This window comes from Oncorhynchus clarkii, chromosome 24 (genome assembly GCF_045791955.1).
Source record: "Oncorhynchus clarkii lewisi isolate Uvic-CL-2024 chromosome 24, UVic_Ocla_1.0, whole genome shotgun sequence".
Taxonomy (NCBI): Eukaryota; Metazoa; Chordata; class Actinopteri; order Salmoniformes; family Salmonidae; genus Oncorhynchus; species Oncorhynchus clarkii.
Genome location: NC_092170.1, coordinates 18,665,020 through 18,678,978, shown reverse-complemented (window position 1 = coordinate 18,678,978; position 13,959 = coordinate 18,665,020). Strand labels below are relative to the sequence as shown.

General features: G+C 39.2%; 1 protein-coding gene across 1 annotated transcript; it reads left to right on the top strand.

Annotated features, from left to right (window-relative positions):
* Window positions 1–580: 580 nt before the first annotated feature.
* Window positions 581–13,599, top strand: LOC139382397 (integrin, alpha E, tandem duplicate 2). Its single transcript, XM_071126407.1, has 31 exons — window positions 581–803; window positions 911–1,013; window positions 1,145–1,227; window positions 1,345–1,418; window positions 2,417–2,525; window positions 2,684–2,797; window positions 2,884–3,005; window positions 3,144–3,292; window positions 3,467–3,623; window positions 3,760–3,895; window positions 4,084–4,154; window positions 4,322–4,448; window positions 6,066–6,202; window positions 6,364–6,501; window positions 6,583–6,807; window positions 6,938–7,077; window positions 7,296–7,438; window positions 7,559–7,710; window positions 7,858–7,971; window positions 8,080–8,153; window positions 8,307–8,442; window positions 8,587–8,682; window positions 8,814–8,893; window positions 9,014–9,094; window positions 9,236–9,308; window positions 11,478–11,579; window positions 11,670–11,696; window positions 11,912–11,998; window positions 12,117–12,203; window positions 12,350–12,460; window positions 12,730–13,599. Exons 1-31 carry the CDS (start codon window positions 776–778, stop codon window positions 12,781–12,783), a joined length of 3,330 nt encoding a protein of 1,109 aa, XP_070982508.1. The 5' UTR covers window positions 581–775; the 3' UTR covers window positions 12,784–13,599.
* The last annotated feature ends 360 nt before the right edge of the window (window positions 13,600–13,959 follow it).

Here is a 13,959-nt window from a genome sequence, read left to right as displayed (position 1 = left end):
ACTACAAATTGCTTTCTACGCGTGACAACTTTTTTTTTTTTCTTGTAGTCAATTCCCTGCCAAAAGTCAGGTGACCTAAGCGCTTCCAAATATGGAGTTGCATGTTTGCCACATCTCTCCTAGGTACAAATCTTTATGGCTCTCATTTTACTTAAGGCCCTTGGAAATGACCTGCATATCTGTAGTTTTAAAAACATTCTAATGCAATATATCGATTTACAAATACAAATCAAAAGGTGTTTGTTTAGTGGATAGTGATTTACATTTGTGGAAAGGGATTTACATTTGTGGAAAGGGATTTACATATGTGGAAAGTGATTTACATTTGTGGATTGGTGATATACATTTGTGGATTGGTGATATACATTTGTGGATTGGTGATATATATTTGTGGATTGGTGATATACATTTGTGGATTGGAACTTATTTGTACAGATCATGATACACAAACACAAAATGCATGCTGTGTGTTCACAAAACATTTGGCATGATATTGATCCCCTACTTTTACACAACCCAAGGGTTTACATGACAAACAAGGCAAGAGCCACCACCCCCCACAACCCCCACCGTCTGTCTGTCTGACAGTGAGGTTGTGATGTCATCACCTCATAGCATTGAGCACACCAGAATAACTTTTTTCATGTGCAGTGTACGGAAGAGCATTTATCAGAAGTTATAAAAAAACTTTTGATAGGTTATAAGCAAGTTACGATCAGACTGATTTGGTTTAAGCAGTTTATTTTTCTCAGACCTAACATGTTCCACTAGAAACATGATTCGAGGACACATTTTGCTAACTGGTATGTATTCTGTTTTTGAGCATTAGGCATTCATTCATTCAATTAATGTAAAGAGTGATAAAAGGTCTGTATTGTCGCTTCAGACCTGACATCTCTTTGTTTTACAGTGATATGCACAGTAGCAGGCTTCAACATTTTCACAAAACCAGTAAAGCATTTTCCGAACGATGATAAACTATTTGGGCAAACTACTGTTCAGTCCAAAGCTGGGTAAGTCACTATGGCATCATCTGTTATATGTTATGTCAAATTCATTTGTGTTCATGTCATATAGACCTAGAGTACTGTATTACATCTAGATTATGTTCTCCTTATCCATGTTCTCTTATGAAATTCAACAGGGTATTGGTTACATCACCAAATTCTAGACCCCAGAAAGTATTCAGCTGTGGTCTGGAAAAATGCACAGAACTCAATATCTCAGGTAAACTATGCCACTCCTGCTAATACAAATTTCAGAAGTAGGTTCAGTTATTCTAGTACATTTCAGGGCTTGTTTTTTGTTAACCATATGCTGAATCCAAGACAACTTTATTTGTAGCCAATGCAGGTAAAGGACTCCGACCCATCGTGGCATTGACCAACAGTTTGACTGGGGAGAAGGAGCGGCACATGGTATTTATTCTGCAACAGTTTTCTACATTCATAGAGATATTTATTTAATATCTCTATCTCTATTTAACCTGCTGTGTTGCCTTTTATTGAGTCATTTCATTTGCCATTCACAATAAGTCATAAGTCACTCATGATTGTCATTTCTGTGTGTAAATGAGATGGGGAGTGAGGAGTGAAGTATTAGGGGGGGGGGGGGGGGGGCTGCAGGTCAGGGTGTGTGCCATGGGTACTTGTACAGCAGTAAATCACATAAGAGTAGCAGCAGAATCGTCGCCTAGTCAATTGTCTCTCAGCAAAGCCACAGCTTCCTCCTCTGTAGGCGTCAGATGCTAGTAACGTCTGCCTTTCACACGACTTCCCTTTCAGCATGAAAAATGGGTCCCACTCTTCCGTTAACACTTTTTCCGATGTAACTGATTATTTTCTGCTACTGTTAGATTGTTTTTGCTAGATGGACTCACAGAGAAGGACCACACCTCTGGTCTAAAACAATACATATACATAATTGTCTGTAAGTTTAGCATAGAAATGCTTCCTCAAACTCTGTTGATAAGATTATTGAGAGTGTACTCTGACTGTGTCTGCTGCAGATATTAGTCATGTTATCACCATTAAGTGTCACTGTGGTCACGTTCAGACAGACACTTGCATGCACGCAGGCATCCACATCCGCTTTTTGAGCACAAGGTGTAGGAAATACCATACACTGCCCTGGAACATTACAGTGTCATGTCTCAAGACTGAGAAAAAGTCACCCATTTGTTTCCTGTTCCACTTCAGACATCATATTTTTTATCTTCAAAGAAAGGTGTTTGTCCAGCGAATTAAATAAAGTTCAAATCGTCTTTATCTTGGGCCCTATGTTGCTCCAGGAATTAAGAGGTTTAAGTCAGTAAGCAAGTTATCTTGTACACTATCAAACTGATCGGGCCATAGAGTTATCCTGCTCAACAGTATGCCATGTGGCCTGATGACTTGCTCTGCTCTCCTCTCACCAGGTCTGCCAACAGGTCAGGAAGAAGAAGAACACGAATGAGGATCTTAATGCAAACTGTACACTCCTGTCTGGCCTTCTGAAGCATAAGTTGTATTATCCTGCCACACTAGGTAGGCATTCCTATGATACTGAACCGATGGACACAGCTGTTGAAAAGTTAGATCTCAGATGAACATAGGGAAATGTAGACTATGGAAACACACTGTACATCCGAGCCATATATGGAGTGTAAAGTTAGTAACGAATGTCTACATTTTCTGAATTTAAGTTGTAGATCAACTGGAAAGAAACATCTCCATCAATAACAACAACAACAACAACAATAACAACAACAACAACAACAACAACAACAACAACAGTGATGAGCATGATGAGAAGGATGGTGGGTCTACATTTATTACAAATACATGGAAGTGATGTTCATGTTTGTTTTTTTGTTCATGTACGATATCGCTGTTTTGTTTTTAGATCCTGGGACTGAGATTGCATTTGTACTTGATGGATCTGGTAGCATTGAAAGCGAAGACTTTAAAAGGGCAAAAGATTTCATCACAACTGTGATGAAAAATGTTTGGGAGAAGTGTTTCAATGTAAGTATTGATCAACATTAATGCACACTTCAACAAAAGATTTGGCAATAAAACTGTGCTTTCTCTTGAATTGGCATTAAATAAAATGAATGATAATGCTTTATTGTGATAACAAAATAAATTGTGTTTTCTTTTTAGTGCGAATTTGCTGTTGTTCAGTATGGATCAAAAATCAGAACTGAACTGTCATTGAATGAGAAAGACGGGCCAAAAGCTATTGAAACGATCAAAAACATTGAACAGATCGAAAACGCCACAATAACTGCTTCAGCTATTATCTATACAATGTAAGTACCATACTATTATCTATACAATGTAAGTACCATACTATTATCTATACAATGTAAGTACCATACTATTATCTATACAATGTAAGTACCATACTATAGGCCCATATTTTATATCATTTAGATTGCAAATATCATTACATTGTTGAGCTTTGTTTAAATTTGTATTTTCAGTGAACATGTTTTTGTTCCTGAGAATGGGTCCAAAGAGGACTCCAAGAAAATCATGATAGTGGTGTCAGATGGAGCAATATCCTTATGGGATAAGGAACATTTGGAAAAAGCAAAGAACTTGCTTGAAACAAAAAATATCACCAGATTTGCTATTGGGGTGAGTTTTCTCATTTGTGTATCTTTTAATTCATCTTCCTGACTAAAGTAACAGGTTTAATCGATTCAATGAAAAAGTTAGCTCAAATTCTGGTATGTCAAGACATAGATTTTCTCTGTACATTTATGAATCACAGGTTGGTAATCAAACCAAAATAGACGAGTTGAAGATTATTAGCAACAGTGAGAGTAACCTGTTCTTGGTTGGTGACTATAAAGCCTTGGAGGGCATCCTCTCCAAGCTAAAGACCAGTATCATCAAAGGAATCGAAGGTAACACTAAAAGGCTGTAATCATCAGTGTAACCTTAATATTTGTGTCCAATTATCGTCATATACTGTATGTGTGCAATTTAATGTAGGGGTCTAGGGTAGTCTAACACTGACAGGCTGTAAGGTGCAATTTGCATTTCTGACTCACTTTATAACAAAATGTTTGTGTTGCTCCGATTTATGAACCAGGAATCAAGCAGGGGGATGGCTTTCAATTTCAACTTGCCGAGGCTGGATTCAGTAATCACATTGCACTAGATGTAAGTTGTTTGGTTTTCAACTTTTTTACACACTGGTTTTCTAGTTGGTTTAAGGCCAAAGTCTGCAGTCTGACCATATATGAGATGCAGTTTGAGGATCATAATAGTATCTCTATCTATTTTTTTATTGGCTTCTGGCTATAACATCCTTTCCCTCCTCCTCCTAGGGGTCCTTACTGTTCGGCGCAGTGGGGGCCAATGACTGGAGTGGAGGAGTGATCTTAAAACACCCCAAGGAGAATAAGGTCACCTTCTTAAATGGGTCATCCTCAGAGCCAAGGTTCTCCTACTTAGGTAAGTTATGAACATGTAATCTCGGTTACCCAGAAGTAAAATTCTCGCAAAGTTTAATTTGTCCACGACAGATTATGGGACATGCCATTTCCAACACAAAGTTTCTGAAGGTTTCTGTTTTGTATTCCTCATCCTCATCCCGAGGCCATAACTGAAGGTCAGAGCTGCCAACTCTCACGCATTGGCCACGAGACACACAAATTTGTCCCTCTTCTCACACCACACCTCTTATATCTCAAATATTGAAAACTACTGCATATATTTTTCCAATTAGTCCATTAGATAGTCGGCGTGTTATGTTTTCAACTGTGCTCCAAATCGTTTTGAAATCAGAGAATCTGCACCTGCAATTTAACATCACGAGCGGAACTTCTATCATTGTCCTGTCTTGCCACAGCAGGAGAGAAAAGGTTCTTCTCTGAGTTTATAAACAGTAAAAAGAGCAGCATGGGAGCTCTGTTTCATGAACAATGTTACTCCTGTCCCTACTGCAGAATGCAGCCTTTTGACATCATGTACTAACGCCGATTTAATCCTCACTAGTCCCCAGTATGTTTGGTTGGGTGACCTGATTTGTAACTCTGAAAATCATTTTGACAAACAGATTTTGAACCAAAAAGTGTAAGTTTGATTCTAGAGGGGGGACAATACATAATGATTTAGTTAGGGTGTAGGGATAGATTTATGTAATCTAACAGGAACACAACTGTTATTCCCCACACTAATTTTATTATTCCACTTCTTCCAAATTTTGAAAGTGTAATCACATATTTGAAATCTGATATACCTACTTGTATTTTTGCAGCCATTCATGGGCAGTTTTGAATAGTCATAAAAATTAGCATGGGATATTAAATGCTCCAGGTATCAAATATAATTTTTGACATTTTAGTGTTGTGCACATGCTAGGTAGAAATGGTGAGGGACCTGTTCTCAGGTGGAAAGTTGTATGTGACACGTGCTGGGGAGTGTTTTCCACTACACCAAGGCTCTGCACAGGAAATGTTCATATTAATGGTTGGTGGCAGTGGGTAACCAAATTATATTTTTGTCATTTGGGTCAACTCTCACTTTAAAATAGGGCTAATTTCGCTAAATCACCCAACCTTCAAGGAAAATCTAATGAATATAAATGTTCAAGTGGTTTATGCCTACTAGTTGAAGATCCTTGCCATCATCTTTCTTTACATTGACAAAATATGGTGCTTGAGAGTCCCTGCTTCCAAGCTTCCCACTGTTTCTAGAATTTGCCTATCTCGTTTCATTATCATCTGAATAAAGTGTCAAACCTCCTAAAAAATATTACCATGCTTTAAATGTAATCCCCCAAAAATCGAAAAGTAACAAAGTCGTTGAATTTGGAGTGTTCATTTAATGTTCAAAGCATCCTGAATACACCTGACCTGTCATAGGCCTAACCCATGTCAAAATACATAGAATTGCAGGAACTTAGCTATAAAACAGTACAATGTTCCTGGGGGATGACTCTCAGTGCCTTTTCTTGGGGTTGTGCCAAGGGGCAATGAAACTCACATAGCATATCTCACTCCAAGCTTTCTTCAGAAGTTGGCAGTCCTTCTTGAATGTATTCTGTTAACTTCTGTCTGTGTGTCCCAGGTTACAGTGTTGTGTCTGCCATGGGCCCCTCAGGGACTCTGTACATCTCAGGGGCCCCTCGTCACAGCCTGACTGGTGGGGTCTTTGTCTTTATTGCAACTTCACACAAACTGCAGGAAATACTACTGGGTGACCAGGTATGTGTATAACAGATATATTGTGAAATCCAAGAAATCTAAGAAATCAACTTGGACAGGTACTGTATCCATCTTTGGTTCCACTGTTAATAGTACACAACCTGATGCTTACTGCCATCGTGCGGAGGTTACAAATAATAACCCAAATCTCCACTCTACAGGTGGGCTCTTACTTTGGCTCTGTGTTATGTGCCCTGGACTTTAACGGGGACACTAAGACAGACTACCTGCTTGTAGGAGCACCGTACTTCCACCAGAGAGGAGAGGAGGGCAGAGTGATCATCTTCAAGCTAAACCAGGTCAGTAGAAATGCACTCGTAAAATTCTATTTCGGTGCTCATAACTGCACTTTTCTGATGGTTGTGAGGGTTGTGTCCCAGGCCCAGGGTAAGTTTGATAAGGAGCCCTGGGAGTGGCATGGGCTGGACAGCTACATATATGCCAGATTCGGTTCAGCCATCTCTTCTGTTGGAGACCTGGACGGAAACGGATACAATGACGTGGCAGTTGGAGCTCCTCTGGAGGAAGATGAGACATGTGGCTGTTCTGGAAGCATCTATATTTATAACGGAGTCCAAGAAGGACTTCAGAGGAACCACTCTCAGGTGATTTAGTAGAAGTCTAGCTTGCTGACAAAGAGCCTCTTGCTATGATCCTGATGCCTGCAGTGAAAGGACTTTATACAGAACCCAAACATGACATCACACATAGTGTTGTTCTTGTTCTTACTTCTAGAGAATTAAAGCTGCAGAGTTTGAGATGAAACTCCGCCACTTTGGCCAGTCTGTGAGTGCATTCTCTGACAAAAAAAGTGCAGACGGGAGGAGACAGCTTTACATCAGTGTCGGGAGCCAAGGCACTGTCACTGTCCTGAAGTGAGTATAGACAGCAGGAATATTTGTCCAGGAAGCCCTGTACTGTATATGTCCACCACAGATGTGTATACTGTTTCATTTAGTAGAATGCGCTTTAAAAAAAAGGTGCTACCTAGAACCCCTAAGGGTTCGCTTTACGGTTCTAGGTAGCAGCTTGTTTAAAGAGTGTATGTGCTGTTCATTTACTGTATAATCTCAAAACTCGGAATTTCTACCAGAACAATCCCTGTCATCGTGTTTAAACCCAAGCTGACCATGAAGCCTAACACCATCCCCACAGCCGCGCAGACAAACTCAAAATCCAAGATGGAGCAGGTCACCCTGGCCATCTGCTTCCAAGCACAAAGGGGAAATATTGGCCGTATGTACAGTACAGTTCTCATCACCCATCGTCTCAGTTGATATAAACTAGAAAATGGAGATGTATTTTCTTGGAACTACTGAATCACTTATTTTGTTCCATGATTGGCTTGTTTTTCAGCTGGTGAAGAACTTCCCATATCTTACAACATAGATCTGGATGCAGGTCAAAACAAAAAGCGCCTGTCTTTTGAGGACAAAGCAAATGGGGAAGGCATCTTCACTATACTTTCTGATACAAACTGCCTTAACCCCATCAAACTATTTTTTACGGTAGGTTTCTGAGGCGTCTACATTCATTACAAATATTATCTTTAAATCTCTATTTTAAAGTATGAACAGTCTCCAGTAAGACTTACTGATGAAACTTAATCACACGAGAGAGAGGGATAGACACATGTAGTTTTTTCTCTCTTTCAGGGTTGCTATGACTGCTTCTCACCGATAGAGATCAAGCTAAACTTCAAGTTGAATACCACTGAACCACCTCTCCGCATTCTGGATTTCTGTACTCCCACAGAGTTCACAGAAAAGGTGAGCATTTGGTAGCCTACTCAACAAAGTTGTGAAAAACTGTTCAAGAGTCATTTTAATTATAATAACTATTATGCTATCGTATGTGCTGTCAATTGAAATCTTCAGATTCAATTTGAGAAGGAGTGTGAGGTGAAAGACAAATGCAGGGGAAACATATCCCTATCTGATTCAAGGCTGAGGTAAATTAGTTTTCAATCACAATGCCATTATTTTTCTATATCGTGTCTTCTCCTGTCTACAAACATCTTTAACAAGGTGGAAATAATAAGTCATTGATTTTATACCCAAACAGATGATTTATTGTCCTTTTTATCCTGTAATTTGTGTAACAGCAAGGATATGGTCATAATCGGAATGACTCAGAACTTGAGGATTGACTTCAATCTGACCAACTTTGGGGATAGTGCCTACATGACAACACTTGTCCTGGCATATCCCAACATGCTCCTTTTTAACAAGTTCACAATGGTAATTTCTCCTCACTGAAACAGAAATCAATTTGTTGAGTCCTCAGAACAAGATTTGGGGTTGGAAATATTAGATCAGCTTTGTTGCATTGACTGACAAAGGAGTCAGCAACTGACTGACTATTGTTCTGTTAATCATTCACAGAAAATGGAAGGGTCTGTTTGTGAGAACCAAGTTAAAGAGAATATTTCTTATTTGAAGTGTCATCTCTTACATCCAGTCTTCAAGAAAAATACCCAGGTACCGATACCCACCATGACTTCACTAATACAGCCTAGTGGCATTGCTCAAGCTAAATGTCTCCCATCAAAATCGAAATGTCCTTTTTCTCTGAGCTGTCAACATGTTCCTTTTTTATTTTGATACCCTAGGTACATTTCTCCATCTCCTGGCAGCTTGTGAACAAGAAATCAGAGATGCGAGAGGCTGAGATCACAGCAAACCTAACATGGTTTGAATCTTTCCATACCGATACTTCTTAAATGATCTTCTTGTTGAGTAAAAATGTAGCATTTTAGTATTTTATTTGAATGAAGTTGTCTATATTCGTCCTTCCTATCATTGTTTTTAGTGAGAATGGTGGCACCCAGGTTTTGTATTTTAAGACGTACCACTTTGGAATAAAGAATGCTTTAAAGGTCCAACTGACTGGGTGAGTTAAGACTGAAAGAAGCAAGAGAGGGATGATTTCAAGGCAAATAATGTCTTTTTAAATCTTACTTAATGCTGTTGAATGCTGGATTTCAATTACATTCAATTCATTTTGATTTTTCTGCGACCTTGTTGTTTACAGGGAGGCCACACCGAACATTGTAAAACTCACGGACCAAGCCATTGAGAATAAAGACCTGACATTTAAGTTTCAGGTATGCTTGCAATGTTTTCGTCTTTCTATAATGTGTTCAAATCAAATTAAATTGATTTATAAAGCCCTTTTTACATCAGCCGATGTCACAAAGTGCTTATATAGAAACCCAGCCTAAAACCCCAAACAGCAAGCAATGCAGATGTAGAAGCAGAGTGGCTAGGAAAAACATCCTAGAAAGGCAGGAACCTAGGAGGAATGTAGAGAGGAACAAGGCTCTGATGGGTGGCCAGTCCTCTTCTGGCTGTGCCTGGTGGAGATTATAAGAGTACATGGCCATTAAGGCTAGATTGTTCTTCAAGATGTTCAAACGTTCATAGATGACAAGCAGGGCCAAATAATAATCACAGTGGTTGCAGAGGGTGCAACAGGTCAGCACCTCAGAAGTAAATGTCAGTTGACTTTTCATAGCCGAGCAATGAAAGGTCGAGAGAGAGGTCGAGTCAGTCAGTCAGTCCGAGATAAGGCAAAAACGTCCGGTGAACAGGTCAGGGTTCCATAGCCGCAGGCGGAACAGTTGAAACTGGAGCAGCAGCACAGCCAGGTGCACTTGGGACAGCCAGGAGTCATCAGGCCAGGTAGTCCTGAGGCATGGTCCTAGGACTCTGGTCCTCTGGGAGGGGAGGGAGAGAGAGAATTAGAGGGAGCATACTTAAATTCACACGGGACACCAGAGAAGACAGGAGAATTACACCAGATATAACAGACGGACCCTAGCCCCCTGGCACATAGACTTTCGCTGCATAGATAATGGAGGCTGAGATGGGGGAGGGGGAAACCAGGCAGGATATAACCACACCCATTTTGCCAAAGCACAGCCTCCAAACCACTAGAGAGTCAACAGACCACCAACTTACTGAATATAGCCCACAAAGATATCCTCCACCGCACGAGCTCGAGGGGGTGCAAAACCGGACAGGAAGACCACGTCAGTGACTCAACCCACTCTCAACCCCTCCTAGGGACGGCATAGAAGAGCACTAGAGAGCCAGTGACTCAGCCCCCGTAATAGAGTTAGAGACAGAGAATCCCAGTGGAGAGAGGGGAGCCGGCCAGGCAGAGACAGCAAGGGCGGTTCGTCCACCCAGTGCCTTGCCATTCACCTTCGCACCCCTGGGCCAGACTATACTCAATCATAGGACCTACTGAAGAGATGAGTCTTCAGTAAAGACTTAAAGGTTGAGACTGAGTTTGCGTCTCTCACATGGATTGGCAGACCATTCCATAAAAATAGAGCTCTATAGGAGAAAGCCGTGCCTCCAGCTGTTTGCTTAGAAATTCTATGGACAATAAGGAGGCCTACTTCTTGTGACTGTAGCGTATGTGTAGGTATGTACGGCAGGACCAAATCGGAAACATAGGTAGGAGCAAGTACATGTAATGCTTTGTAGGTTTACAGTAAAACCTTGAAATCAGCCCTAGCCTTAACAGGTAGCCAGTGTAGAGAGGCTAGCACTGGAGTAATATGTACACATATGTTGGTTCTAGTCAAGGTTGTAGCAGCCATGTTTAGCACTAACTGAAGTTTATTCAGTGCTTTATCGGGGTAGCCGGAGAGTAGAGCATTGCAGTAGTCTAATCTAGAAGACAAAAGCATGACAAAAGCATGTTTGCGTCTTTAATGTGCTTGCTGAAAGCATGACCACTCTAGAATTGTACGTACATAATACTATTCCGCCCACTCTAGTGCTTAAACCCCCTATAAGCTATCGAGACCAAACAAACTTTAGAATGTCCAGACTGTTCCAACTTATAACATAATTGTTTATGCTATTTATACTTTGTGTGCCATAACAACATTTGCATAAATTAGCAAAAACCATCATGAATTCGATGTCAACCACAAGAACACAGTGACACTTCAAATGCTACTGCTCATTAACCATTTCAAATAAAAACATTAAAAAACGAAAATGTTCAAAACGTTATAAATGATAATTCAAATGAGATCAAATTAGCATGAAATAACCCACCAACAACAATAGTAACTGTTGAACCGTTCCAGCTAGAGACACCAAACCAACTTTCACATGTTCAGGCTATCCTATTCTATCAATCAAATTATCCTTCAAGACAAGCGAGCAAGCACACACATTTTATCAGGAAATTCTATAATGTGTTCTATAATGTGTATGTTTGCATCTTTCTTCAAATATTTTCTCCCTTCCAGCTTCACGGTGAGAACAAACACAATGCAACTATACGCGTTAACATTACAATAACAGCACAGGCACGTCACACCAAAATTACAATCAAGAGTATTACACCTAAGGTATGTTAAAAACATCCAGACATTTCTATTGTTCTAATATTTGGTACCCAGTATTCGGTCCCTGACATAATCATTTGGTTTGGATTCCAGGAGAGATGTGGAAATCCAGAAGTAAATGTGAGTTCCATCCTTTCTCATTACACCTATAATATAAAATAATTCATGAAATCAAAATATTATGCAGCATAGTTGCCTTAATTTGTCAGCCAAAAAATGACAAATAAGAAATATATTAGCCAAAGTAACTTATATCTACAATGGTTAAATGTCACTATTTTGACATAATGAGAACATGTTGCCTTTTGAGTAGTAAATATGTGTTCTTCCTCCAGGCCTTCGGGGAGTATCTCATTCAGTGTTCAGTGACAGATGTACAGGAAATCACGGTTGAGGCTGAGGCTTCAATCAGAGAGTTTTCGGTTGGTAGATGCACCTTTATTGACTTCCTCTGCAATATGGAGATAAAGATCCTTACACGTTTTACGATTTTTATGGTCAAAATGCTTTGTTGTGACCATCCATCATCAATCATTACAGGGTACATCTGAGAAAATTACAGCAAAAGCCACTCTGGGATTTGATGAAGACCGATTCGAAGCACTGGAATTGAGATCGATGGAATCAGTGGGTTAAACATTCAATAATAGAGATGTCAGATTAAAATAATTGAATACAATAGTTGAAAAATTATATTTATTCATTTACATACATTATTGGAAAAGTTTAACGATCTTTCTCTGTCTGCTCTGCTTTGTGGTTCTGATTCCTAGGTGGAGGTGATGATTATCAAACTGGCAGTGGAGAAATCATTGCCCGTCATCATCGGAGGCTCCATTGGAGGCTTTCTATTTCTAGCGATAATCATTGTCATACTCGTTAAGGTAATAATGAGTGTTTTTGATGTTTTTGTACATCGAATACATGTTCAACTATTTTAGCTGGGCTTGATTGAGCTTGCATGAACCAATAGAGAAATCGTAGAAGTGCAAACCCTGCCAATCTGGCACTCAAGACAGGCTAAATCAAACACTAAAACTACTTGAAAGATTTAAATTTGAACCCAGGTCTGACTGCAATGTGTGCACAGTACATTATTTCGGTTAAAGTATCAAGGCGTCACTATTCTAATCTTTCCTTTTCAAACTTGCAGTGTGGCTTTTTCAAACGACGCCATCAAAAGGATATAGCAATGGATGCTGAGTGATGCTTTGTCACTGGTAAGATTAGTGCTGAATGCTAAATTAGCCTTTTGAAAGCTGGAGCCTCGTGTAACTTGGGGGATTTTACCATAAAACAATATTCCAACTGCACGCTGGATCTGCATGGTGTTCCACTGAACTTTAGCCTTAGCAGCCAAAATGCCCATAAGAAATTTGCATTGTTGAGTGATTTAATGAGAACTTTGAAATATGATAAAGCCATGTTATCCAAGAGACGCTTTGTTTTGAGTATTTTGTTAAATATTTTTTTTGTATTTTTTTTGAGTATTGTACATTCATACATATTCAGATAATTGACTTAGCCTACTGTGATGACTGTTTTAAAATATTTTATATTGTACGGTTTTATACAAAATATTACTCAATTAGAATATAGCACACTTTTTAAAAATTGACTCATGTTTGTATTATGAGAACTTTGAAATATGACAAAGCCACATGATTGATGAGCCACTTTGTTTTGAATTTGTTAATTATTTTGTTACGTATTGCATATTTCTACATATGGAGATAAGTGACTTACACTGTGATGTCTGTGTTTTTAAAGTATTCTATACGGTAAGGTTTACTATAAAATATTACTCATATTTCTTGTGTACATTTATTATTTACCTTGGTGTAAATTGCCTCAACGTTTTTGTTTTAAAATGTTTGCTCTAAAGAACTAAATACAAAGATTAAATGAAAAATATTATCTTGAAAGCAAAACATGATTTTTCTGTTATAAATCTCAACATGCTTTGTAAAAAGGTTAAATAAAGTCTCAGCTGCTGTTAAAGAGATTGATGAGTGAGAACATAGAGCAAGGCTTTTCTTCACTATATTCATAACAGAAATAATAACCTAGACCTGTGACCTTGTGGTGAAGTTACATACTTCAAACTTTTTACATTTTGCAAACTGTTGACAGCTTTAACATCTTCGCCTCGGATTGAAACCCACACATAGGCCTACTGATCTGTTATTGACTCAAGTTTCTCCTCCATGTCATCGCCAGTAAAACCAGTAACAAAAGCATCCCTGCCTTTCAAAACGTGGGTCTCATGCAAAAGCAGAAATCGTTCACATTCTATTTTGTACTGTTGTTTTGTACAGAACATCATAGGATGTGGGAAAATTTTGCATCAACTTACACCTGTGACCTGCAGATGCACATCTAT